The sequence below is a fragment of the Notamacropus eugenii genome, chromosome 5, assembly GCF_028372415.1.
Source record: "Notamacropus eugenii isolate mMacEug1 chromosome 5, mMacEug1.pri_v2, whole genome shotgun sequence".
NCBI lineage: Eukaryota > Metazoa > Chordata > Mammalia > Diprotodontia > Macropodidae > Notamacropus > Notamacropus eugenii.
The window spans coordinates 355,836,085-355,863,887 of record NC_092876.1 but is presented as its reverse complement, the minus strand read 5'-3'; the positions used below and the strand labels follow the sequence as shown (position 1 = coordinate 355,863,887).

Below are 27,803 nucleotides of genomic sequence, written 5' to 3'. Positions count from 1 at the left end.
ACTTTATTTTAACTCTAAAAGGAATAGCACGTTGTACATAACAGATTTGTAGTTTCATATATAATCACTTTTTGTATGCTATTCTACTGCATTATGGAAATGCTTGTTTTGTTTTTTAAGTTCAGAATAAAACAAATATTTTTTTTTAAAGTGAGGCGTACAGTAACTAAGAGGAGTTGTTAAGGAAAAGAGAAACAAGATTTCAAGTCTTTGTGTTTATGAAATATTCAAAAGTTCATTAGTGTTTAGTGAATTGCAGTTCTGCTGATAGGTCTATTCTCAACTCAACACTTTCTTCTATTTAATAAATTATTGAAGGTCCTTATTGGGGGCTCAGCATATTATTTTATTTTTTAAATATATGATATTTTATTTTCCCCCAATTGTATGTTAAAACAAGTTTTTACACATTTGACATTATTTATTTTAATCTTATTAACATTTTACTTTCCCCTATTATATGTAAAAGCAATTTTAACATTCTTTTTGTTCCATGTTTTGAGTTCAAAATTCTCTTCCTTTCTCCCCTCCCTCCTCATTGAGAAGGCAAGAAATCTGATGTAGACATTTCCATATCAATCTGTGAAAGAAAACACAGGCAAAAAAAACACACAAGAAAAATAAAGTAAAGAAAAGTATTTTTGATCTGCATTCAGGACCTACTAGTTCTTTCTCTGGAGATGGACAGCACCTTTCATCAAAAGTCCCACAGAACTGTCTTGGATCATTGTATTGATGAAAACAGCCAAGTTATTAATGGAGGATCATCATACAATGTTACTGCTACTGTGTATGATATTTTCCTGTTTCCACTCACTTCACTTTGCAGCAGTTCATGTACATTTTTCGATGTTTTTTTTCTGAGAGCATCCTGCTCATCATTTCTTAAATCACAATAGTATTCTATCACAATTGTTGGGGGTGTAAGCTCAGTTCCATGTGGACAGTCTCGGGCGGGTAAAGGTGAGAGCTTCTAAACCTTAGAGTTCTCATGAGGCCCCCCCAGGAAACAGCAGGGAATTGAGGAGTGAGATCTCGTGTATTTCCGCCTCTTCCCGTGAGAAATGTGATGGGAGAGAGCATCCCTGCCCTCGAGACTGGCCCAGATCTGGGCATACCTATTGTTATCTAACAGGCATGGTATTCAGGTGCAAACTACACGGCCGGAGAGCTTAAGTAGGGTCAGGGAAGCCTGAAGGCGCTCTTAGCGCTGAGGGGCCCTTACAGGACAGAAGGCCCCTTTTCCTCTCTTCACTCTTCCCTCCCCCCTCTCTCCCCACTTCCACTTCTGCTTTCATTCTCTTACTGTAAGATCTTTGCCTCCTTGGGAGATTTCTCTCTCTCTCCTAAGGAAGAGTTCCCCCTGCACATGTAACCAGGACCCTGAATAAAGCCTAACCCTTGTTCGACTCAGGAAAGTCTCTTCTCTCATACGTTTATCTGGTTTGGCCAGCCGAAGACCTGTGATAGGTAAGGTAAGACTCGGGTAGCCCTCAGGCCTCTAGGCCTGGCAACAATAATATACAATAACTTGTTCAGCTATTCCCCAATTGATGGACATCCCCTCAATTTCCAATTCTTTGCCATCACTAAAAGAGCTGCTATAAAGTTTTTGCACATATAGATCCTTTTCCTTTTTGTTTTTTATCTCTTTGGATACAGACCTAGTAGTGGTATTGCTTGATTAAAGGGTATGAATGGTTTTATAGCTCTTTGAGGCATAGTTCCAAATTGCTTCCTAGAATGCTTGAATAAGTATACAACTTCACCAATAGTGTTTTAATTTTCCCACATCCTCTCCAATATTTGTCATGTTCCTTTTCTGTCATGTTTGCCAGTCTGATAGACGTGAGATAGTAAATTAGAATTGTTTTAATTTGGATTTCTCTCATCAACTGTGATTTAGAGCAATTTTTTCATATGACTATAGATAGCTTTGATTACTTTTTCTGAAAACTGCCTGTCAATATTTTTTGACCATTTATCGGTTGAGGAATTGCTCTTATTTTTATGAATTTGACTCAGTTTTCCATATGTTTGAGAAATGAAGTCTTTATTAGAGAAACAACATAAAATTTTTTTTACAGTAATGACTACCAACTATATATTTCCCTCCATCCTATTTTCCCATTTATCCCTCTTTTTACCTTCTCCATTCTCAAAAGTGTTTTGCTTCTGACTTTTACCTCCCCCAAACTTCCCTCCCTTCTATTAGCACCCCCCTTCTCTGATTCCCTTCCCTTCATACTTCCTTGCATGGTGAGATAGATTTCTACACCCAATTGAGTGTGTATATTATTCACTCTTTGAGTCAATTCCAATGAGAGTAAGGTTCATGTGCTCCCTTCCCCATTTCCCCCATTTTCCCCTCCACTGTAAAATCTCTTTCAGGTCTCTTTTATGTCAGATACTTACCCAACTCTATCTCTCCCTTTCACTTTCTCCTAGTGCATTCTTCTTTCTCATTCCTTAATTTTATTTTATTTTTTTAGGTAATTATACCATCAGATTTAACTCATATCTCTGCTTTCTGTCAATGTTTATTCCTTCTAACTGCTCTAATAGTGAGAAAGTTTTTAGGAGTTATAAATATCATCTTTCCATGTAGGAATATAAACAGTCTAGCCTTATCAAGTCCCTTAAGATTTTGCTTTCCTGTTTACCTTTTTATTATTTCTTTTGCATCTTGTCTTTGAAAGTAAAATTTTCTATTTAGCTCTGGTCTTTTCATCAGGAACGCTTGAAAGTCCTCTCTTTCATTGAATATCCTTTTTCCCAAGAAGGATTATACTCAGTTTTTCTGGGTTAGTAATTCTTGGTTGCAATCCTACCTTCTTTGCCCTCCAATATACCAAATTCCAAGCCCTCTGATGTTTTAATGTAGAAGCTGCTTAATCTTGTGTTGTCTTGACTGTGGCACCATGATATTTGAATAGTTTCTTTTTAATTGCTTATACTATTTTCTCCTTGATCTGGAAGGTCTGGAATTTGGCTATAATATTCCTGAGAGTTTTCATTTTGGTCTCACTTTTAGAAGGAGATTGGTAGATTATTTCAATTTCTATTTTATCCTCTGGTTCTAGAATATCAGGGCAGTTTTCCTTAATAATTTCTTGAAAGATGATAGGCTCTTTTTTTGATCATGACTTTCAAGTAGTCTAATAATTCTTAAATTATCTCTCTTGAATATATTTTTCCAGCTCAGTTATTTTTCCAATCAGATATTTCATATCATCTTTTATTTTTCACTCTTTTAATTTGTTTGATTGTTTCTTGATGTCTCAAAAAGTCATTAGCTTCCATTTGTCCAATTCTAACTTTTAAGGAATTATTTTCTTTAGTGAGCTTTTGTACCTCCTTATTTATTTGGCAAATTCTACTTTTTAAGGCATTTTTTTTTCTCCAGAGGATTTCTGTGCCTCTTTTATCATTTAACCTATTCTGTGTTTTAAGATGTTATTTTCTTCAGGATTTTTTAATGCTTCTTTTACTAAGCTGTTGACTCTTTTTTCATAATTTTCTTGCATCAGTCTCATTTCTCTTCCAATTTTTTCCTCTACCTCTGTTATTTGATTTTTAAAATTCTTCTTTGGCTATTCCATGGACTGAGACCAATTCTTTTTTTTGAGGCTTTGGATGCAAGAATCTTGTGTTGTCTTCTTCTGAGTGTGTGTTTTGATCTTCCTTGACATCATAGTAACTTTCTACAGTCAGAACTTTTTCTGTTATTTTCTCATTTTCTAGACTCTTCCTTGACTTCTAACTCCATGAGAAAGTGGGGTTCTGCTTCCCAAGTGGAGGAGGCACTGTCCCAAGCTTGAGGATTTTTGTGCAGCTGTTTTCAGAGGTAATTCTGAGGACCTATAAGTTTTTGGCTCTTCCAAGGTGGTATGATCTAAGGAGAGTTGTGTTTACTACTCTCCTGTACTGTACACTGGTTTGTCAGTGACCACAAGCGCTCTTTTCAGCCTAGAACTGTGGACCAGATACTGCTCCCTTGCAGCTGTAAGCTCTACTCTGCTTGTGTTCCTCTTCTCACCTGGACTAAGACATAGAACTGTGACCCAGATCCAAGTATAGGCAATGCAATATAGTCCTGCCCCTGGTTCCAGCAAAGGATCTTCTGTAAATCTCCTTCTGACTCCATTATCCATTTTCCTTACTGTCTATGGACAGAGAGGTCTGGAAACTGCCACTGCTGCCATTGATTTAACAGCTCCTGAGGCCTGCTCCTGGTTTGCTGGGGTCTAGTCTACACTGGCATGACTTGCATTGGACTGTGCTTCACTCTTACCCTGGTGTTGATGAGTCTGTTGACCTTTCCTACAAACTTTCTAAGTTGTCTTAGACTGGAAAATTGTTTCACTACATCTTTTTGTAGGCTCTGCCACTCTAGAATTTGTTTAGAGTCATTATTTAAAGGTATTTGGAGGGATTTAGGAGAGAACTCAGGCAAGTCCCTGCCTTTAGTCTGCTGTCTTGGCTCTGAACATTTGCTTTTGTTTTTAAAGTTTTGAATTCTAAATTGTATCCCTCCCTCTTTCCCCTCCTCTCTCCTCTCCCTGAAACAGTAAGCAATCTGGTATATATTATACATATGCAATCATGTGAAACATTTCCATATTGGTAAATTTTCACAAAAAGACTCAAATGAAAAAAAAGAATGAAAGAAATTGAAAAGTAGCATACTTCAATCTGTATTCAAACAATATCAGTTCTTTCTCTGGAGGCGGATAGTATGCTTCATCATTAGTCCTTTGGGATTCTCTTCAATCAATTGTATTGCTGAGAATAGTTAAATCACTCATAATTGATCATCATACAATATTGCTATGACTGCATACAACATACTCCCAGTTCTGCTCACTTCACTTTGCATCAGTTCATATGAGTCTTCCAGGTTTTCCTGAAATCATCCTGGTTGTCATTTCTTATAGCAAAATGCTATTCCATTACAATCATATGCCACAGGTTGTTTAGCCATTCCCCAATTGACAAACATTGCTTCAATTCCCACTCCTTAGACATCACAAAAAAGAGCTGCTATAAATATTTTTGCACAAATAGGTCCTTTTCCTTTTTTTTTCCTTTTTTGATGTATTGAGGATATAGACCTACCAGTAGGCACATTATTTTAAATGAATTACATTTTAGAACAAAAGCATAATTATAAGGAGGGGTATTGGTGTGCTAGCAAATGATTAATAACTGCCTCTCTGAAAAAAATGTAGGAATGACACACTTTAAGTTTAATTGGCATTAATAATATTTTCTCCATCACTTTCTTAAGTCTAAAAACAAATAAAACAATAAATCAGTCATAATTTTTGGCATTTACTGGTTTCTGAGGTGTAAATGCTCATGCTGAAAATTTTAACAATTGCTTTGATGACCAGTTAGAGTTGGCTTTAGCACAACCTCTCCCTTCCTGACCCAATTTGTAAAAAAAAATCCTCCAAGACTATATATAACATCCCTAAATGGATCTGTCATCCACCAGTTCAATGTAGCAACAGTGGAAAACTGAGAATCTTTCTCCTCCTTTCTTAAACCTTAGTTAATGAACTTAATCATTCAACATATCAGATTTTATTTCTGTCATTACTCTAGCTTTCAACTCCTGCCCTCTGAGCAACCTGTTTCGGCAAATATTCTAAGATACTTCCATTCTCATCCCACGGGATGACTAAGTAACTCCAAGACACTTTAAGGGCAGAGGATTTTACCTTGTTACCATAAAAGGGAATTAATCAGACATAAAGGAGTTGTACAAGTATTTTCATTAGTGTTTTTTCAAAATTTTCCTGTGCATGATTTTCTTTTGGTTCTTGGATATCAGCACACTTGGGACACTTTCTAAATAGATTGTAAAAAGTTCTGGGTCAGGAGTCAGGAGAACAGAGTTACAGTTCCAGCTCCGCTAGTATGTGACCCTAAGCAAGTCATGTTATCTCCCTGGGTCTCAATTTCTTCACCTGCAAAATGAAAGGTTATACATAGACAATGTAAGAATTTGTTTTCCTTGACTGCACACATTTTTTTAAAGGGTTTTGTCTTCCTTTTTTTTCTTTTAAATGTGAGTGTGTGGGAAGGAGGGAAAATAATTAATTGAAAAATAAATTAGAAAAATAATTACTAGGCTGGTCTCTAACATTATGGATTAGGAATTGTTGATGAGGAAGGAAGGAAAGGAGAAAGGGAGAGAAGAGAATTGAGAATTTGACTGAAGTTTTTCATGTTTCCACATACACAAAATGGCAAGGCAGACAACAAACATTGGCTGATTGGCCATGGAACTAACAAATCAACTTAGGATCCTGCCCCATCTTTCACTTCTCTCTTTCTTGTACAGGAAGACCCCCTCCCTCAAATGAGGAAGGTTGGGTAAGGAGGTTAGGGGTATGGAGTAGGCTCTGTATGCCTGGGGAGATGGATCCCTAAGCTGTTGCCTGGGAATGTCATCTTTCAGGTAAGACTTCTTGGTGACTTTATGGCCTCAAAGAAGAGAGTGTGGTATATTGGAAAGAGCACCAAGCCTGGGAGTTGGGAGTCAGAAGTTCTGGATTTTGGGGGCTAGTCATTCCATCATTGAGCTAAAAGGACCCTAAAGGACATCTCATTGAACCCCACCCCCCTATCATTTTATATGTGAAGAAACTGAGGCACAGAGTGGTTTAACTGACTCATCCAGACTCTTAGCTAATAAGTCTCTGAGACAGGAGATGAAGCCCAGTTTTTCTGACTCCCAGTTCATAGCACATCACACCAGGCTGCCTCCCTGAGTTTTAGCTGCCTCCTCTGTAAAATGGCCCCTACAATATCAGCCTTAGTATAGAGTTGTTGCAAATACCAAATAGAGAAAGTGTGTGAAAGCACTCTGTAACTATGAAGCATTCTACTAATGCAATGAACTGGTTGTTACGGTTATTACTGTTATTGTTATGGGTAATTGCCTTCCTTTCTGTTTCTTAGAGATTATTCAGGTTCCCAGGTTGAAGTGGGATGGGTGACAGGCATGACAAGTTCATATTCCTCGTCCTGGAAGTTGTGGGAAGGCTGGGGGCTAGAAGGGACCCGAAGGACAGCATATTCAGTCTCATGCCCTTGAGCCGGCTGTTTGGTCTTCCTATGTTTGGGGCCAACATTCTCATAGTCACCCTCTCCGGAGTTTGTGGAAGGTATTCGTTGGGGCATGTGCACGATGAGGGCATAGAATGGCTCCTTGGCATGGTCTTCATGGCTTTCCTGCCAGTTGGTGTAAAAAAAACAAAAGGCCATGTTTGCCTGAGATGCTTTCCAATCTCCCCTCCTCCAGGGGAGCCTTCTCCTCTTCTCCCCCTAAACTATGCCTCCTCCTCCCCTGCTCTGCTTTGCCAGATCTGCCCTGTGGTGCCCAGTTTGCTAGGGTGCTCTGTTCTCAGATAGCTATCATAGAGGAAAGTTTCATCCATAAACATTTCAATGAAGATTTGTGACAAATAACAGCTTAATATGTTCCTCTTCAATTTCCTTGCCTTTCTCAAACTTGAGAGGACAGCATTTCATGGATTTCTAATAGTCTCAAGCTCTGTGGCAGCTGGAAGAGAGAGGGGTTTCCTTTTATGCCCTCTGGATGATGCCATATAGGAGGCCAACCCTGAATATACACCCCCGGCATGTCCTTGAGGTGCACAAGCCTGCTCGATCTGTATTCTCAGGTCTATTTCAGAAAAGCAAAATGAGTTTTTCCTTACCTGATAGTAAGAAGGTGAAGCTTCTTCACCTAGAAGAAGAAAAGTGAAAAAGTCACTACAGGTCAGGCCTCTAGGGGTGTACGATTGAGGGGGACAGGCACGAAGCTACAGATGAGGAAATGAATGAGCAGAAGCCTATCCTATGGAGACCCACTGCCTATTTCTCTGCAAGCACGAGCTGCTGAACAGAGATGGATGTCATGACAGAGGTGATGGGATTCATTCCAAATCCTTGTGATTTAACTTCACTGTGGCAAGGCAATTCTTTTACTTCTCCCTAAACGATTCTTGTTCCCACTCCCCACAAAAGCTCTTCTCTTCACACTTCTCTCTCTCTCTCTCTCTCCCCACTTTTTCAGCTGATGACCTCTTCTATTATTTTATAGAGAAAATAGAGGACATTCACTGTGACTTCCTCTTCTCTCTTCCTCTTTTTCTCAGAACCCCTGGACATAATCTCTCATTCTTCTTTTAGTCTCTGATAAGATGGTCCTTTTCCTCCACAAGGCCAAACCTTCTCCAGGTATTCTTGATCCCATCCCCTCCCATCAGTTCTAAGGGATTGCTCCTTCTCTCATCCTCCCACCCTCTCATCCATCTTCAATCTCTTCTTCACTACTGGTTCCTTCCCTTCTGGCCACAAACATGTCCAAGCTTCTTTATCCTTAAGAAACTTTCACTAGTCCTTTTCATCTTCTCAAGTTATATTTTTCTCCCTTTCTAGCCAAACTTCAAGAAAAGACAGTCTACAATCATTGCCCCCATTTCCTCTCTTCTCACTCCACAACTCTTTGAAATCTGGCTTCCTCACTCAATTTGATCTTCCATTTATTTAACTGGCAAATCTAATGGCTTTTTCTCAGTTCTTTTTGACTCATCTTTAACATTTAACATTGTTGACATTTCTCTGTTCACCTGGGTCTTTGTCTTCTCTGGACTTTTGTAACACTGCCCTCTCTTGGCTCTCCTACCTGTCTGCCCCTTCCTTGGTACTTTGTTGACTATAAATCCATGCCCTACCCCCTAATTAAAGGTGTAACCTAAGATTCCATACTAGGCCCATTCTCATTTCTCTATAATCTTTTACTTGTTTGACTTTCTCAGTTCCCATGATTTGAATTATTATCTCTTTGCAAACTCATATTTCTCCAGTTTCAAATAATCAAATGACCATTGGATATTTCAAGTTGAATATCCCATAAATACTTCAAACTCAAAATGTCCCTCTAGGCAGCTACATGTCACAACAAATGGAGTAGTGGACCTGGAGTCAGGAAGACCTGAGTTCAAAATCAGGCCTCAGAAATTTACTGGCATTGTGGCTCTGGGCAAGTCACTTAACCTCTGTTTGCCTCAGTTTCCTCATCTGTAAAATGGGATAATAATAATAATAGTTATTTTACAGGGTTAAAGTGATATGTAAATATTAATTAATAAGATGATAATGATAGTGTCCAAAATGGAGCATTTCCCCAAGTCTAAGTCCCTTCTGAACTTGCTTATTTCTATTAATGGTATATTCATCTGTCCAGTCTCCAAGTCTGTAATCTCTGCACTATCCAAGATTCCTCAACCGCTGTCCAATCAATTGCCAGATCTTATTGTTTTTACCTCCACAAAATACCTGGCATCTGAGTCCTTCTCTTTTCTCATATAGCCCCCACCTTAGTTCATGTCATTATCATTTCTATCCTGGATTGTTGCAATGACCTCCTAATTAGTTTTTCTGCCTCTAATATCTCTACACTCCAATGCATCCTATATATGATTTTGAAAGTGCAGCTAGAAATGTAGATTTTGATTTCTTACAAGATAGAAGGGAATCATTTGATATAAGAGATCCTGCTTTAAAGCAGGAATAGGTCGAGATTAGACTTCTAAGTGGGTCAGAGGATCCTTGGTCCTGGGTCTAAGAAGTCACATACATACTTAAAAACCTGAACTTCCATCTGCTGCTTGGAAGATCAGATTGATGGAAAAGGTTTGGCACAGAACTGAGTAGAGGGGAAAATTTGCCATTGGGCATATTTGAACGGAGAAAAAACATTCTTCCTTTACCTCTGAAACCAATTACTTGAGGAAGCAGACCTGAACTCAGAAGTGTTTTTGGCTGAAAGAGTCAGTTACTCATATACTACTCAGTAATTTATAAGATTCTATATAGAGATATATATTTATATTAAATAAAATTCACAGGCTTCTGCTACTACAATAGCAGAAAGAAAATTTTTATCATCAACTGATAGGGTTGATCTAGCATTGTGGCCAGAGTTTGACATCAAACCATACCAGTGACATCAGTTATTAGACATGGTTATTTAAAAACAACTGTGGGTGTGACTTCTAATACTAAGCAAAACATATATAGTGATGAAGATAGAAGTGATCTATTTGGGGGATTATTTACAACTCCTTATGGCCAGTGGTAGAAATTAAAGAGTGGATGGAGGATAATGGAGAGCCTTCTAATCTGCTCAATTTGAAAAAGTATTTTCATCTTATATCAATGATTGAGTAATATATAATCAAATAAGGGATATATAAGTCCAATAAAGAATCAATAAAACCTAATTTTTTATGGATTACACACAAAGACAACAAAAGGATACTAAGGATACTCTGATTTTAAAGTGGTAGACAGCCTTTACACTGCCCTAAGATGTTAGACTAGCAGACAGTGTTCAGAATAACCAACCACTACTAATTAGGCTGTTGAATAGTTGAAGTATCTCCACAGACTATATGGGGAAATGCCATATACTTTTTAAAGCAATCCTTAATTGACATGAATTTAATTAAATGGTGTCAAACTAAAATTAAAAAATTATCAATTACTTGCCATATGTAGAATACTTCTCTACCAGGATATATAAAACAAAGAGAAGTTTTAGGAGCATGATGGCCTGAAGTTACAGACAAAATAGCTCCTGAGTAGCATTCTCAAACAAATAGTAGCAGAATTCCAAAGGGTTCAAATTAGCAGAAACCATTAAAAGAAATTGGCTTGTAGAAAAAACTAAAAAAAAAAAAAAAATGAACAGATAAAAGCTTTCTGACACACTGATGGTTTAAAAGAGGCAGAAATGCTAGAAGAAAAATATCGCAGAAAAACCACAGAAATATCAGAACTAAAATTAGAATTTTCTAAAGATGTGACAGAACAGATAATAAATACACTGAAGTAAGAAAAAAAGAAGAAATGAAATTAGACAAAAAATCATAAGATGTGATAAAGAACTGAGTACTCAAAAGAAATCTTAGGGAGAATCAATAAATATTCAATCAATAAATATTTATTAACAACCTTCTATGTGCCAGCCACTGTGCTAAGAATTAAAAATGTTAATGAAACAGCAGTCAAGAAATATAAAATGGAAATATAAATGGAACAATAAACTCAGTGAAAATCAGAACTATTTTACTGGAGTACACAATATCAGAAACAGAAGAAAAAGGAAGAAACATGCCCAACAAATTACACAAAATAATCATGTTGTTTCAATAAATAATTGAGTGACACAAAAAAATTTGAAGAGGGAAAGAAGGAGGAAAGGAAAATGTTCATTTGGAGGATCATAAAGAATGAGAAAAAAAGAAAAGAGCAAGGCAAGAGGGTAAAATGAGTGTCTGTGTGTGTTATGGTTGTGATGAGATTAGTACTAATGAAATAGGAAAAATTGCATGTCTTCTGATGAAACCAATAAGTTTGCAAAATGTGGTAAGCTAATGGAATATATTGCAGTTGGGGGGAGAGGATGAAGAACTCTTATCTGTTCAAGAAACGGAAGAAGTTACAAGAGATAAAGATAGAAGGATTTTACTATTAGCCAGAGTCAGATAAAGAATTCATGAACAATAACAGCGCAAACTGTAGAATATAAAGGAAAGAAAGAGACTGGGAAGAAATTATTGCTTTAAATTCAAATACTTCACTGAATCTGTGATCTTGTCTATGCAGTGTAGATCATGAACCAGACATGTCCACCCATCCTATCTAATTCAACCTAGTACCAAGAACCTAAAAGTAGTAGGAAAAATAGCACCCCAAGACCATTGGTCCTATTTCTATTCTGGCTTCCATAAATATTATCTCAGGTAGCAACTTCTATGGAGATGCAGCCTGTTCAATGCCTTTCTGATGGTGCTTTAGCTCCTATCTCTTCAGCAGAGGCATCTATTGAAGACCCAGAAAAGAAAGTTTTAGATAGTAATAAAATCCTTGACATCATAAAATGATTCAATATCAGGAGCAGATATGCTCTGATCAGTGGAAATGATGTTAAGCAAAAATGTATTAACATGTTTTGCTGCTGCATCCTAAGGACGATGGAGCCTTTCCATCTTAGTGACAGAGGAAACCTCCTATCTGTGTTGTTTCCCCCATTGGAATCTATCTTGCACACACACATGTACACACAATGTTTATTTATATCCCTGACAAGTAGTCATCCAACATCTGCTTGATGATCTCTAGTGATAGGTACATTTCTGTCTGAGACAGTCTATTCCATTTTTGGACAGCACTAATTATTAAGAAGTTTTTATCTATATTAATTCAAAAGTCAACATCTCAGAGTTTTGACCATCATCATCATGCCTTCCGATACTTCTCCAGGATAAATATCTCCAGTTTCCTTTAATTTCTCCTCTGATGATCTGTTATCCCCTCACTATCCTAGTTAATCTTTTCTGAATACACTCTAGTTTATTAATATCCTTTACAAAATACAGTGTCTAAGTTTTTTATCACAATACTTTAGATGTGTGATCAAGGATGAATACTGAGTACTTTCTCAACACTAGATGATTTTCTATTAATGCAGTCTAAATTCAGATGAGCAGTTTAAGGATTGTTAGCTCATATTTAGCTCAAATTTCTCTAAAACTACAGCTCTTTTTCATTTCAGTGCTTGTCTGGCCAGATCATGTACTAATTTAGTCAATTTCATAGATTCACGTGTAGGACTTTATATTTATCCTTTATCAATTTAATCTTCATGAAAGAAATGCATCGCTATAAAAAAAGCAGTTAAGGACTTACTTTCCTTGAGGACCTCTTTCTTTCTTCTCTTTATTACTTGTCTAAAAAGAAAGGAAACAAAGTATAAACCTCAATATTTACTACATCTGTAAAGGTTTTTATAATGCCAGTAAGAGATTAGATTCAATCTCTTTAATATACCCAAAGCTTTAACTGCCATAATGACAAAATGAAACGTTGAGTCCATGGCCTTCAAACAGAGGGTGGACTTCACCATGGTTAAACCATAGTGTGGATTTCACCTTAGAGGCAAGATGACAGAGTGGACAGAGGAACAATATTTGGAACCAGGATGAACTGGGTTTGAATGCTACCTCATTTTCTGTGTGACTGTGTGTGAGTGTGTGTGTGCATGAGTGTGTGTGTGTGAATTTACCTCATGGAGCTCCTGTTTCTTTATCTGTGAAATGGGAATAGTTTTATTGCTTACCTCATAAGGTTTCATCAAATGAAATAATGTATTTCACAAACTTTTAAGGCACTGGCATATGGATAGGGCCAGGACTTGGATTCCATTAGTAGAGTGAACTGCCATATGAGGAAACTTTCTTCCAAAGCATGTCAGTATTTCTTCTTCTACTCAGAGAGTTTGTTAGAATACTAAGAAGTCAAGAGACTTGACCAGGATCACACAGCCAAGTTTTGGCTGCAAGGCTGGCTCTCTGGTCCTTGTGCTCTTCTACCTCTTTAAAGGATTAGATAAACATTTGTCATTATCTATTATTATTACTATTGTTATTATTCTGACAATCAAACTTTTCCTGTAGAAGTCAAACTCCTTAGGGAACAGGTCATTTCTTTTTTGTCTTTATATCACCAGCCTCTAGCACAGCTCCACTAGTTAGGTTAAAACATACGCTATTCGATTTCTTTCCTAAATTGAAAGTTTTGTTATCATCTAGGACCAGGTTTTTTGGCAGACCAAGTGGCTAGCCATTTCTATGTGGGCTATTTGAGAGGCCAAAAAAGCTTGTCAATCATCTAAAAATATCTTTTTCAATCCATCTATCATGGTGTTGCAAAACTGTCCTTCCTGGGCTAAAATTTCCACTGATAAAATAAGAAAAAGAAGAAGAGGAAGAAGAAGAAGAAGAAGAAGAAGAAGAAGAAGAAGAAGAAGAAGAAGAAGAAGAAGAAGAAGAAGAAGAAGAAGAAGAAGAAGAAAGAGGAGGAGGAAGAGGAGGAAGAGGAAGAGGAGGAGGAGGAGAAGGAAAAAAAAGAAAAAGAAAAGAAAAAAGAAGAGAAAGAAGAAGAAGGAGGAGGAGAAGAATTTATATTGCTAAGTGCTTTGCAAGATTATCTCACTTGATCCTCACAACCACTCTGGGAGGAAGGTGCTATTATTATTTACTTATATTTATTTAATTATACTGTTATATTATTAGAGTCACTACTACGGTTTGACAGATATAAAAGTAGAATCCTCAAACTCACATTTGCCTCATCATACTTAAGATAATCTTTTCTTTACAGGGAAGGGAAAAATATGAAGGACACAAAATATGTCTTTGATTTCTCCAGCATCTCTCTTCTTGACCTCGATTTCATATTATAGACTTTGTGGTTTAGAAGAAAGAGAACAGACTTAGGAGTCAGATGATCTGAATTCACATCCTACCTCTTTCTCTTATTCTTCAAGATTAACTACTTGTTGCACAGACTCTGTGGAACCTGGGCCATCTATAGTGAAACATATCATAAATGTGCTTTGTTCTTTAATATTAAACTTGTCTTATGCTCCTTCACAATTCCTTGAGTGCTCCCAACCTTTTACAGGTCTCGTCAACACCATCGGAAGCAGGAGGGTCTTCTCCATTCTTCAGTTGGGTTCTGGGGTCACTCAAAATTTTCTCCTTTTGTCCTACAAATTCTTGTTGTTCAGTTGTTTCAGTCATGTCTGGCTTTTCATGCCTCGCCCCCCCCCCCCCCCCCCCCCGGAGATTTCTTGGCAAAGATACTAAGTGCTTTGCCATTTCTTTCTCCAACTCATTTGACAGATAAGGAAAATGAGGTAAACAGAGTTAAGTGACATGCCCAGGGTCATACTGCTAATAAGTGTCAAAGACTGGATTTGAACTCAGGAAAATTAGCTTTCCTGAATGCAGGTCCAGTGCTCTATCCATTATGCTGCCCCCTACAAATTCTACTACCATAACAAGGATGAAGGGTGCTCAGGAAAGCCATGTCTTCATTACTCTTGGGCTTCACTTCTGGATTTCTTTACTCTCTGGACTTTCTCCATTACGGCCTAGTGGGCATTTTCTCTCACTCCCTAATTTTCATTTCCCTTTTATGCATTATCTTTCACATTAGGATGGAAGGTTCTGGAAGGCAAGGACTTTCTTCCTTCTTGCCTATATTTGTATTTCCAGTGCTTAGCACAGTATCTGGCACAGAGAAAAAGGTTAATAAATGCTTTTTGAATTGATAACAAGGGGAAAATCACATGACCTCCCTGGGAACTGGTTTCCTCATCTATAAATTGAGTAGATTAGACTAGACTGAGGTCCCTTTCAGCTCTACATCTATGATCCTAAGGTCTTCTAAGGTGACTTTCCCTCTTCTACTCTTCAAGTATCAGGCATTGTCTCTTCTGCCCTCATTTAAGAACCTATGTATTATCTATCATTTCTACCTCAGAGTGAATTTAAGCAAATGAGCTAGCATTCTTAATTGCATTTGTATTTTAAGCTCATTTTCTCTATTTAGAGAATAAAAGGGTTTGTTTTATTCAGGAATTTCAGGTGTCTGGTAGCTGAAAAATGTTTTTTATGTGGAGGGGAGGGGAGAGTTCTTTCTAGGTCTCTAAAATCATTCCGGATAAGCAGAAGAGATGGCTCTCTAGATATGAGTGTCCTCTTGTTAGATTGTCCATGTTCATGTGTTCATCCTTTGTTGCTGAAGAAGACCATGCCATCAGAGAAATGATGACAAGACTTGTGCCTGACTTTGTTTTTTTTTTTTTTGAGTGAGGGAGGGCTGTGCAGGTCACCAGCCTCACTTCTCCTCCAGAGACATCTGAATCCAGTGACCAGATATTCATCAGGATGACTGGAGATGACCCAGGATGAGGCAACGGGGCTAAATTGACTTGCCCAAGGTCACACAGCTAGTGAGTGTCAAGTGTCTGAGGAGAGATTTGAACTCAGGTCCTCCTGACTCCTGAACTGGTGTTCTATCCACTGCACCACCTAGCTTCCCCCTTTTAGATTATATAACCAACCTAGAAGAGGATGTTCAAATCCACAATGGCCCTGGAGTATCTGAAGGGTCTTTGTTACTCTGAGATAACTAGCTCTTATTGGACAGAACTAGGAGCTTTAATCCCAACCAGGGGTCTGAATCATACCCAGATTTAGAGCTAGAACTAGGTGTTGTGGAGTTGATCTAACCCAACTCTCTAATTTTACAAATATGAAAACTGAGACCCACTTTTTTCTCCACTAGTAAGTGGGAAGGTTTGTGGACAATGAACATAACCACCTTCACCCTAGAGGATTTGAATGAGCATTATTCACTAGATAGTAGTTACCTTGATACAGCATTCAAAGGGCTTTAGACAGTTAAGTGAGACCAAAGGAACAAGATGACTGTCTTTTGTTGTTGTTCAGTTGTTTCAGTCATGTCTGATTCCTTATGAACCCATTTTGAGGATTTTCTTGACCAAGATACTAGAGTGGTTTGCCATTTTCTTCTCCAACTCATTTTATAGATGAGGAACTGAGGCAAACAGGGTTAAGTGACTTGTCCAGGGTCACACAGCTACTAAGTATCTAAAGCAAAATTTGAACTTGAGACTTCTTGATTCTAAGCCCAAGAACTACATCCACCAGTGGACCCATATCATAAAAGCTAACATTTATATGTTGGTTTAAGGTTTGCAAAACACTTTACATAGATTACCTCATTTGATTCTTACTGAAATCTTGTGAAACATTTGAATAATTGTTGTTGAAGAGGAATTAGTCTCCTTCACTTGGCTCTAGAGAAGGAACTAAGGAGCAAAAGGTAGATGTTATAGAGAAGCAGATTAAATTCCATGTAAGGAAAACCCTCCCATGAGAGCTGTCCAAAAAGTGGTGTTGACTTCCTCAGGAAGTATTGGCCTTTCTGTAGGTCTTTTAAAAAAAACTTGATGAATCGTAGGTGTGTACATTGTGAAGAAAATTCTTTTTCAGTTATTGGTTGGATTAGATGGTCCCTTAGTCCCTTTCAACTATGAAATGCTGCAATTCTCTGACAGGTTCTATTTCTCTGGTGAGATTCTAAACCACTAGGCATAACCCAACACCATGCATACATTTGTACTTGTTAAATGTTTGTGGATATTTGATTCATTGCTCTTTCTTGTCCTCCTTCTTAAAAAAATACAAGGACAAGTTGGCCCACAGACTCTATCATCAGCAAAGACTGTTTTGTCTTTAGAGGTTGTATGGCCCTGAGCTCCCATTCTCTGCTGGTATTTCACACCCAGGCCATCGTGAAAGGGGTGGGTGGAAAGAATTTGATCCAGTTCAGAACAACTGACATCAGAGGCCCTTTCCCACAAACCTCAAAATAATATCAGTGAAGCAGGAAGGAAAGGAAGTGGCCGCCTCAAAAAAACAGAAACCAAGAGCTACAGATGAAATGATTGATGAGGAGAATGTGTTTCTGTTCAACTTGGTCCTGGCAGGACAAAAGTATTCAAAGCACATGAGATCTCTCTTGCCTTCTCCCATTTCTTCAGTCAGTCACTGTTTGAAGGTGAGTCCAAAGGGGACAATCAGTCATCAATAAGCATTTCTTAAACACTTGTTATAAGATAGATATGGTATATTGTGGAATGAAAAACCAAAATAAAACAATTAGGAGTGATAATGTAGGTAGAAACAAAATATAGAGAGGAAATATGAGATAATTTGGGGGAAAGAAAGGAAAGGAATACGAATTTATTAATCACCTACTACGTGCTAGTCACTGTGTTAAGTATTTATAAAAAGTAAGATACCGTGTAAAGATCTCATTTGATCTTTACAACCTACTATTTTGTGATATAACAAATACATAATATTTGTTACACATATAACAATATGTGTGTATATAACAATATACATTGTAACAATATAATATAAAATATAACAATATAATATATTGTTATATATATATACATATATACATATATACAATATACAATATATATAATATATTGTAATAATATACAATATAACAATATAGCAAATTATCTCTATTTTACAGTTGAGGAAACTGAGATAGACAAGTTAAGTGGCTTGTCCAGGGTCACACAGCTAGTAAATATCTGAGGTTAGATTTGAACTCAGATCTTCCTGAGTCTAGGCCCACCTGGGTACTAGCCTACTAGTTGGGGGGTGAGAAGTAAGAAAGGGCTTTATGTAAGAAATGATGCTTGAGCTGGGCTTTAAAGGAATCTAGGGATTCTGAGAGTTGTAGAGGAGGAGGGAAGGCATTCTAAGCATGGGGCACACAGCCTGTACAAAGTCAAGAAAACAGAAAACGCAATGTCTTGTTTGGGGGATAGCAAGAGGCCCAATTTGTCTTGCCAGAAGAGCTCGTAAAGGTGAGTAAGGTGTGATGAGTCAGGAAAGGTTAGGCTATCATTAGATCATAAAGGGATTTAAATGCCAAATGAAGGAGTTATTATTCCATCCTCTAGGCAATAGGGAGCTAAAGGAGTTTTTTGATCTAGTGAGTGAGCAGACCTGTGCTTTGGGTATTAGTTTCACAATTATGTAAAAGGACTGGAGAGAGGAGAGACTTGAGGCAGGGTGTCCACACCTCCTCCATAGAGATTCTTTGAAGTTAATAGACCCCCAAACTTTGACCCTATAACATGGCATTCAGTTTGGCAGCAAATACTGCTCACCTGAGCAGTTCTCACCTGAACTTTTTCTGTTGTAGGTTTCCAGTTTTCTGCTTCCTGTGCTCCTCTTGGGTGTTCTTTGGCCACCTACAATAAAATATACCAATTTCCATGTTCCTTGTAGTCTTTCCCAACCCTCTTACACTATCCCAGTCTTTTATTTTTATTTTGGTGGCAATTGAGGTTAAGTGACTTACCCAGGGTCACAGAGCTTCTGTCACTTGTTCCAAATGTAATGTGGGTTGAGACAGAGCTCCCCTTTATCCCCTATCTTATGGACTAGCGTGGTCTCCTTTGATTGGATGTCTAAATCTTTAGAGGTGGAAAGACTGAGTCATTAACTCTTTTTTCCCCCCACCATCTTGTGGGGTCTATTCTTTTCCAATGACTCATATTTGCTGTGTCTAGTGTGCCTGGGTGCCATGAGCTGAACCTGTGGGAGGAGAAGGAAATTCCTTCCCCTGCTCTCCCTTTTTTACCCCTGGCTCTGAAAAATGGTACTAGAGATGTTTGTTTCTGTTCCATATTGTTTATTCTCTGTTTCAGGGATGGGAGGTATCCCCTACTGGAAGTTTGAGACAAGGCAACCTTAGGGCCAGATTGTGGACAGGTAGTGCAGCCAGACAGATCTGCATTAACACCCAGAAAAACCAGTCTGTCTGGGACTCTAGCTCAAAGGGAGAGATTTTGGATTTGAACCTGATAGTATGCTCTAAAGGAACCAAAATAAACTATGAACCTAATCCCTTTCGCCTCCCTAGAAACTGAGGTAGTATAAGTAGGGAGATTAAGCCTCCCACATGTTGGGAGTAAATTTGTATATTTTTTGATTATACCTTTTGTAGTAAATATTCTCTTTGTAAAAGCTCCACAGTGTTACATGTAGGGCCTTATGCGGAATAAAGTGGGACCCTTCACTTTTGCAGGGTGCCCTGGAGAGATTCTCTGCTGGGATGAAGCAGGTTTAATCTTAGCCCATGTGACTCAAGTAACCAGGGAAGGAGATTTCTCAGCCCCACTTCTGGTGTGATCGTTGAAGAGAAACAAATCAAAAAACATCCTCTGGTGGTATTTATACTTTGGGTTCTTAAGCCAGAACAAAACAAAATAAGAAACAAACAACCACCCAAACCAAAATATCCAAATCCTTTTCTATTTATTACTTACAAATCAAATGTATTTCCAGAGAGAAAACCCTTCTTCTGAGACAGCATAGTATAGCAAAAAGTGTTCTTCATCTGGAATCAGAGGCAACCTGGATTCAAATTCTGCCTCTCTTATTTACTATCTGTTGTACTCTTGGACAAATCACCCCATGTTTTTGGTACATGGTTTCCCCATATGTAAAAGGAAGGAGCTGAACAAGATAACATCTAAGGTTCCTAGTTAAGGAGTATTAAGGTACCTTTCTGAGATGGTCACTTCATATCAATTCATTTTCTGTAATAGTGGTGAAATTACAAATACTTTGTGTATCACGACCATTATCATCTCTAGGTATTTATTGAAAGAGAGAGAGAGAGAGAGAGAGAGAGAGAGAGAGAGAGAGAGAGAGAGAGAGAGAGAGAGAGAGAGAGATTGTTGAGTCATTTTTCAGTTGTGTCCAACTCTTTGTGACCCCAAAATACCGGAGTGTTTTCCCATTTCCTTCTCCAACTCATTTTACAGAGGAGAAAACTGAGGCAGAGAGGGTGAAATTACTTGCCCAGGATCACAGAGCTAGTAAATATCTGAGTTCATATCTGAACTCAGGAAAATGAATCTTCCTAACTCAAAGCCCTGCATTCTATCCTCTTCACCACTTAGCTGCCCAAGTAAGCATTCCTTAATTGTCCTAAGTCTAACCCAGGCTCTTCCTGACTCTAGGCCCTTCATTATGTCTACTATGTGACCTAGCTGCCCAGGAGATATGAATTACAAGAATATTAAGCCATTCTGATTTGAGGACAATCAGGAATCAGCAACCAAAGAAGCTGAATAAAGGATAAGAAACACTGATAAGAGAAGCTGATGAGAAAAGTTGAAACATTAGAAAGCTGAAGATATAAGTCAGAAATCAGAAGCTATTAGAGCTAAAACGTTGTTGGAAGCAGAGCCCAGCTGACTAGAGAGTCTGCCGTTTATACGAAGAGCTGATCTGTTTGGAGAAAAGTTCCTCTGATTGAAAGAGCTGATTGATGGAAAGGAGGATCCTCTGCTGTGGATGAAGACCTAGTTTCCTTGTTCTCTAGTGACAGCTATGGAATGAGAGAGGATAATCCCCCTCAAACACATGCTTACTTTGCTTTTATTAACCTTTATGGCTGGAGAGGGGAAATCCTTCAAAACTAAAAAAAAACAAAACCTAAATAGCTTTATAGATTCCATTATTAAAGACAAATGCTTTTCACTGAAAGAGTGCCATACTAGCTAAAGGAACAGACACCTGAGAGACTCTGCAGATGCCAAACTTAAAACTGCTATTAGCTAAAAGAGCTTATCACTGTTTCAATAGCCAGACAATAATAGGGGAGTGGAGAGAATCAGAAGAGAAGCAGGTGAAATGTGGTGAGGCAGATCTCTAAAGAGACCATAGATACCCAAGCTTGATGTCCAGACATATCATTTTCCCTACTCATATTCCTCATTGCCAGGTTTTTCTAAGTGAGTATGAACTCCATCTCTCCTCATCAAATTAAAAACAAAACAAAATAATAACAAAAACCTGTGTGCACTGGTGGGATTATATGGTACAGGTTTATGGAGGACTAGTATGTTTTGATCATTATTTTTACTTCTATTGAGTAAATATTATTTTTGCTTTTGTTTTTTTTTTGTTTGTTTAGCAAATGCTTTATGCTTAAGAGTTAATGGTGTTATTGATATTGATTTGTGTAGTGGAAAGTATATCAATGGAAGCTCAGTAGCTAGCATTGACAAGCACAGATGTATATTCTCCCACCCTAGGGTTACCCCTGTGGTTTTAAGAATGACTTGTAGTGGGGGCAGAGCCAAGAGGGCAGAGTAGAAAGATGCATATACTCTAGCTCTTCCTCCACAGCCCATAAGATACCTGTAAAAAATGACTCTCAACAAATTCTAGAGCAACAGAAGCCACAGAACAACAGAGTGAAAGAGATTTCCAGCCCAAGGTAGTCTGGAAGGCCGATAAAAAAGGTCTGTTGCACAGGGGCACAAAGCAGAACCCAGCCCATGGAGCCCAGACCAGCCTTGGCCACGCTGCACCGGGAAGAGCAGGACTGGAAGATGCCTGGGGGTGGAATCCCCAGCAGCTGCTGTGGCCCTTAGATTCTTCAACCCACAAACACTAAAGGCAGCTTCAAAGGTCAGTGAGAAAGCTTTTTCATCTCCCTGACAAGGGAGCAGGGTCCTCCCCAGCCTGGCCCCAAGTGGCAGTGGCATCAGCAGTGGCAGCAGCAGCAGCAGCAGCATCCATTTGTGAAGTTTTACCCCCAGTTCCTGGGGGAATTGAGCCACTGATCTAGGTCTCAGCCCTGAGTGGCAGCCCTGCCCTCCATCTAAAGCCCCTGGGGGAATTGAGCAATAGATCTGAATCTCAGCCATTAGCCCTGCCAGGAGTGAGGAGGAGCCCTGCTATTGCAGAGCTGGAAGCAGTTGTGGAAAGGGAATTCTACTACTCTCAGATTCTGGGCAGAAAAGTTTTTGGTTGCTCCCAGACCAGTGTGCAGGCCAGGAAAGGAGTAAACTCCTTTACCTTGATTGTGCCATCTTGGAGGAACTGAGAACTTTCAGGTCCCCAGAGTATATCTTCCTCTTGACAAAGGACTCAAAAGTCAAATAACTGGCTGGGAAAATGCCCAGAAAGGGGAAAAATAAGACTATAGAAGGTTACTTTCTTGGTGAACAGGTATTTTCTTCCATCCTTTCAGATGAGGAAGAACAATGCATACTGTCAGAGGAAGTCAAGGCTTCTTCATCCAGTATTTCCAAAATAAATATGCAATGGTCTCAGGCCATGGAAGAGCTTGAAAAGTGAGTCAACAACTTGCTAACGGAGATCCAAAAAATGCTGAAGAAAATAACACCTTTAAAAATAGGCTAACTCAATTGGAAAAGGAGATCCAAAAAGCCAATGAGGAGAAGAATGCCTTAAAAAGCAGAATTAGCCAAATGGAAAAGGAGGTTCAAAAGCTCACTGAAGAAAATAGTTCTTTAAAGATTAGAATGGAGCAGATGGAAGCTAATGACTTTATGAGAAATCAAGAAATTACAAAACAAAACCAAAAGAATGAAAAAATAGAAGATAAAGTGAAATATCTCATTGGAAAAATGACTGACCTAGAAAATAGATCCAGGAGACACAATTTAAAAATTATGGGACTAATTGAAAGCCATGATCAACAAAAGAGCCTAGATGTTATCTTTCATAAAATCATCAAAGAAAACTGCCCTGATATTCTAGAATCAGAGGGGAAAATAAATGTTGAAAGGATACACTGATTGCCTCCTGAAAGAGATACAAAAAGAGAAACTCCTAGGAATATTGTAGCCAAATTTCAGAGTTATCAGGTCAAGGAGAAAATATTGCAAGCAGATAGAAGGAAACAATTTGAGTATTGTGGAAATACAATCAGGATAACACAAGATCTAGCAGCTTCTACATTAAGGAATCGAAGGGAGTGGAATATGATATTTCAGAAGTAAAAGGAACTAGGATTAAAACCAAGAATCACCTACCTAGCAAAACTCAGTATAATACTTCAGGGTAAAAATGGTCATTCAATGAAATAGAGGACTTTCAAACATTCTTGATGAAAAGGCCAGAGCTGAAAAGAAAATTTGACTTTCAAACACAAGAATCAAGAGAAGCATGAAAAGGTAAACAGCAAAGAGAAATCAAAAGGGACTTACTAAAGTTGAACTGTTTACATTCCTACATGGAAAAATAATATTTGTAACTCTTGAAACTTTTCTCAATATTTGGGTAGATGGAGGAATTATACACACACACACACACACACACACACACACACACATACAGAGAGCACAAGGTGAGTTGAATAGGAAAGGATCATATCTAAAAAAATAAAATTAAGGGGTGAGAGAGGAATATATTTGGAGGAGAAAGGGAGAAATGGAATGGGGCAAATTATCTCTCATAGAGGAGGCAAGAAATAGCTTTTTCAATGGAGGGGAAAAGTGGGAAGGTGAGATGGGGAAAAGTGAAGCTTACTCTCATCACTTTTGGCTCCAGGAAGGAATAACATGAACACTCAATTTGGTATGAAAACCTATCTTACACTACAGGAAAGTAGGGGAGAAGGGGATAAGCAGGGTGAGGGGGGGATGATAGAAGGGAGGGCAAATGGGAGGAGGGAACAATTAGAAGTAAACTCTATTGGGGAGGGACAAGGTCAAAAGAGAGAATAGAATAAATGGGGGGCAGGATAGGATGGAGGGAAATATATAGTCTTACACAACATGACTATTATGGAAGTCATTTGCAAAATTACACATATATAGTCTATATTGAATTGTTTACCTTCTCAGTGGGGATGGGTGGTGAGGGAGGAAGGAAGAGAAATTGGAACTCAAAGTTTTAGGAACAAATGTTGAGAATTGATTTTGCATACAGCTGGGAAACAGAGAATACAGGTAATGGGGTACAGAAATTTATCTTGCCCTACAAGACAAGAGAGAAGATGGGAATAATGGAGGGCAGACTGGGGGAAGGGGTAATCAGAATGCTTGGTGTTTTGGGGTGGAGGGAGGGGAGAGATGGGGAGAAAATTTGGAACTCAAAATTTTGTGGAAATGAATGTTAGAAACTAAAAACAAATAAATAAACATTAAAAAAAAAAAAAGAATGACTTGTACCAGTGCAGCAGCTGTGGCTGACCCCCTTTCTAGGAAAGCTCCCAGACTTGCTGACATGAGTACAAGTTGAGTTAATGCCATATTACATATCCACACCCTCTTAATAGCTGATAAACTTTGTAATTATAATGCATATGTTTTGTGCTTAGCTTACGTTTATACGTATTTTATGCCTCAGAGAAAATATAAAGTTCTTGAGGACAAGCAAGAACTATGCCATCTTTATCTTTTTGTCCTCAGCCTAGACTAGTACCTGGCTTATAATAGGATTTTAATGAATACGTGTTCAATTGTATTGAATCACCCTCCCATTTGGGAAGGAATAGTGACTTACACTTATCTAGTGTTTTACAATTTACAAATTACTTTCCATTTATTATCTTGTTGGATTCTTCCAAGAGCTGTGAAGCAAGCAATACAGGGTCTTCTTATCCTCATTTTATAGATAAGGAAGATGAAGCCCAGAGAGGTAAAAACACTGACCCAGATTCACACAGCTATTAAGTACCAGGGTTGGAAGCCAAACCCAGTTCAGGAAGAAAGTCTCCTTACCTACACACCCCTCTTTGAATCAGGCAATGGCTAGCATAGAAGAAAACACAGACACAAAGTTCTGCCTCAAAGATAATACTGAGACAGACACAATATATGGGATTCTGGGAAAGACAGAAAACCTCTTTAGGGTGGGAAAAGTCTTATTAAAAACCATCGTTTCCTAGGTTTGAACTGGGCTTCTGTGTATTATGTTTTCCTTCTTTCTTTCTTTTTTTTTCAATTGGGTAAAATGTTGCAGAGAACAGCTGGTTCTTTGCCAAAGGTGGCTATACAAGAGAAGCTGTGAACTTCAAGTAAAAATGATCACTTTACTTTATCCTGCAATAGTGTGGCTTTCCAGGGATCTCCCAGCTCTGACTTTTTAAATAGTCCCATTCTTCTTTCTCTGATCTATGATCAACTAGCCTTCATCATTTCACGAATGACACTTAGCCTTCAGAGGAACTAAAGACAAATGTCCTCCCACAGAGTCCCCAATTGTTTTGGTCAATAGTTTCAATGTCCTCCCAGCCAGTTCCTTTTGCAACTTAAAAAACAAAACTTCGGAGAAAGAACTTTTGTGAGTTCTCTTCCTTTTCCAGAATCCTGCACCATTGATATCTAATTAAATAGCTCTTCCTAAACACAAATCCCTCATTCAGTACCCTGGACTACTCCTCAACCTTCTTTTTGAACTCCCAAACACCAAAAGAGGTTATCTAGACAGAAATGCCACTCATTCTGTTCACCTTCAGACAAAGAAACTAATCTCACAAGTGTCTGGAAGAAGCAGAGATTAAATTTTAGTAACTTAAAACTTTTAAAAACACTAAAGCTTTTGTAGTGCATGTGTGTAATCTCCTAATAGAATGAAACAACTTTAGAAAAAGACCTGTTTTGTATCCCCAGTCCCTAATACAGCACCAGACACACAGTAGACATTATATGAGTCTTGCCTTTGACCTGTGTGATGTTCCACCCTATCCCCTCCCTCTCTTCCCCATCCCACCCCATCCCCTCCCTCTCTCCCCTATCCAACTCCTACTCCTTCCTGTCTTGCTTTCAACTGAACTAGATCTCTCATTGTGCTAGACAACTAACTTTCTATGAACAAGGGATCCTCACCTTTTTTATACTACACACCCCGTGGGTAGTCTGTTGAAACTTCTAAATCCCTTCTCAGAATTATGTTTTTAAATGTATGAAACAAAATACGTAGAATTATAAATGAAACAAATGTTAGTGAAAATAAAGATGATTTTTTTTCCCATTCAAGTTCACAGATCCTTTAAAATCTATTCATGGCCCCTCTCTGTGTCCCTGGACCACAAGCTGAGAACCCCTGCTCTAAGATGATAAATTTCAGGTGAGTTGTTGACCAGCTACACTGGTAATTTTTTACTCTAGTGAAATCACTTGTGAAAGAAAGGAAAAATTGGCACATTACATTTTCAAGTAAATCAGAATGTTTCATATTCAAGGACTTATTTTTTCCAAACATCCAAATGATGAGTTCATCAATTCCTAAGTACCAATGAGAAACCTGAAACACAAAAAGGCTTAAGTAAATTTGTCCCACAGAAAATGAGTACCTTCTGGAGTATACGATCAGGGAAGGGAATAACCTTTTATATATGTGCCAGACACTGTCCTAAGTGCTTTACAAGTATTATTTCATTTGATTTTCACAACCTTGTGAGGTGGGTGCTATTATTATCCCTATTTTATGGTTGAAGAAATTGAGGCAAACAGAAGTTAAGTGACTTGCCCAGGGCTAGTAAGTAGCTAAGACTGGATCTGAACTCAGAAAGATGAGTCTTCTGGACTCCAGGCCCAGCACTTTATCCACTGAGTCAAGGAGCTGCTGTAGTGGTCAGAGTGAGACTTGGAGTACAGGATCATAGGAAGAGACCTCAGAGGCCACACAGACCAACCCTATCATTTTACAAGAGAGGAATCTGAGACTCTGACATTCCCAAGATCATACAGCTAGTAAACATCAGATTCAGGGATCAAATCCAAATAATCTCACTCTCAGCGATTTACTAGCTCTGTGACACAGGGAAAGTCACCTGGCCTTCAAGGATCCCACGGTCCTTATTTGCAAAATGAAGAAATTGGATTTGATGGTCTATAAGGTGTCTTCCCCCTCTCGATCTATGTTCTTCAGCCACATATGGAACCTATTGAGAGCCCAGGTCTGTCTTAGGCTATAGGGGTTTCTTCTGTAACCAACCTCCCCAACCTGTACCCATCCCAGATGGAAAGGTGTAACACCTTTCTATCTGCAAAGTTTCTTCCTATATGACAGCTGTCTTGTTGGCCCCTGCCCAGCTCCCTGACAGGGCAGACATCTGAGACTGCCTGGACTCACCTGAGTCCGCTTCGGAGACAGTTCCCCATCCTTTCATTAGGATTCGTAAACTCAGCTCCTCGTTTCGCCTCCCTTTTCATCTGCCCTGTACCAGACCTCAGGACCGAGGGAAACCTAATGTGAAGAGGGCAGCATCATTCTTGAACTGCTAGTCCAGGGCTCAATCTAGAGGAAAAGGGAGTTTTCTAAAAAAAGGGGAGGAGCACGGTAAGGCGGAAACAGAGGGAGGAGAAGAAAGGAATGCATGTGTACTTTTGTGGGTGCCTGGGTCTGCTTGTGACTTCCGGAAATGCTAGAGAGTGAGATAATGAAGCTTGTGGTCCTCACCTCAGTGTTCCAGTGAGGCCTGAGGAGACATAGTGTGCCATAGTGCCAGCCAGTGTAAAATCTCACAGTCCAGTC

At 38.6% G+C, this 27,803-nt stretch overlaps 1 protein-coding gene across 2 annotated transcripts; it reads right to left on the bottom strand.

Annotated features, from left to right (window-relative positions):
- Nucleotides 1–457: 457 nt before the first annotated feature.
- GCSAM (germinal center associated signaling and motility) lies at nt 458–27,559 on the bottom strand. 2 transcript variants are annotated; one of them, XM_072614023.1, is made up of 5 exons: nt 27,402–27,559; nt 18,674–18,742; nt 12,775–12,815; nt 7,734–7,762; nt 458–580 (listed from the first exon to the last, which is right to left on the bottom strand). In XM_072614023.1, the coding sequence occupies exons 1-5, from the start codon at nt 27,479–27,481 to the stop codon at nt 536–538; spliced, it is 264 nt and encodes an 87-aa protein (XP_072470124.1). In that variant the 5' UTR covers nt 27,482–27,559; the 3' UTR covers nt 458–535. The 2 variants fall into 2 exon arrangements, with proteins under 2 accessions (XP_072470124.1, XP_072470123.1); XM_072614022.1 differs by lacking the exon at nt 458–580 and adding an exon at nt 6,060–7,245.
- Nucleotides 27,560–27,803: the final 244 nt, after the last annotated feature.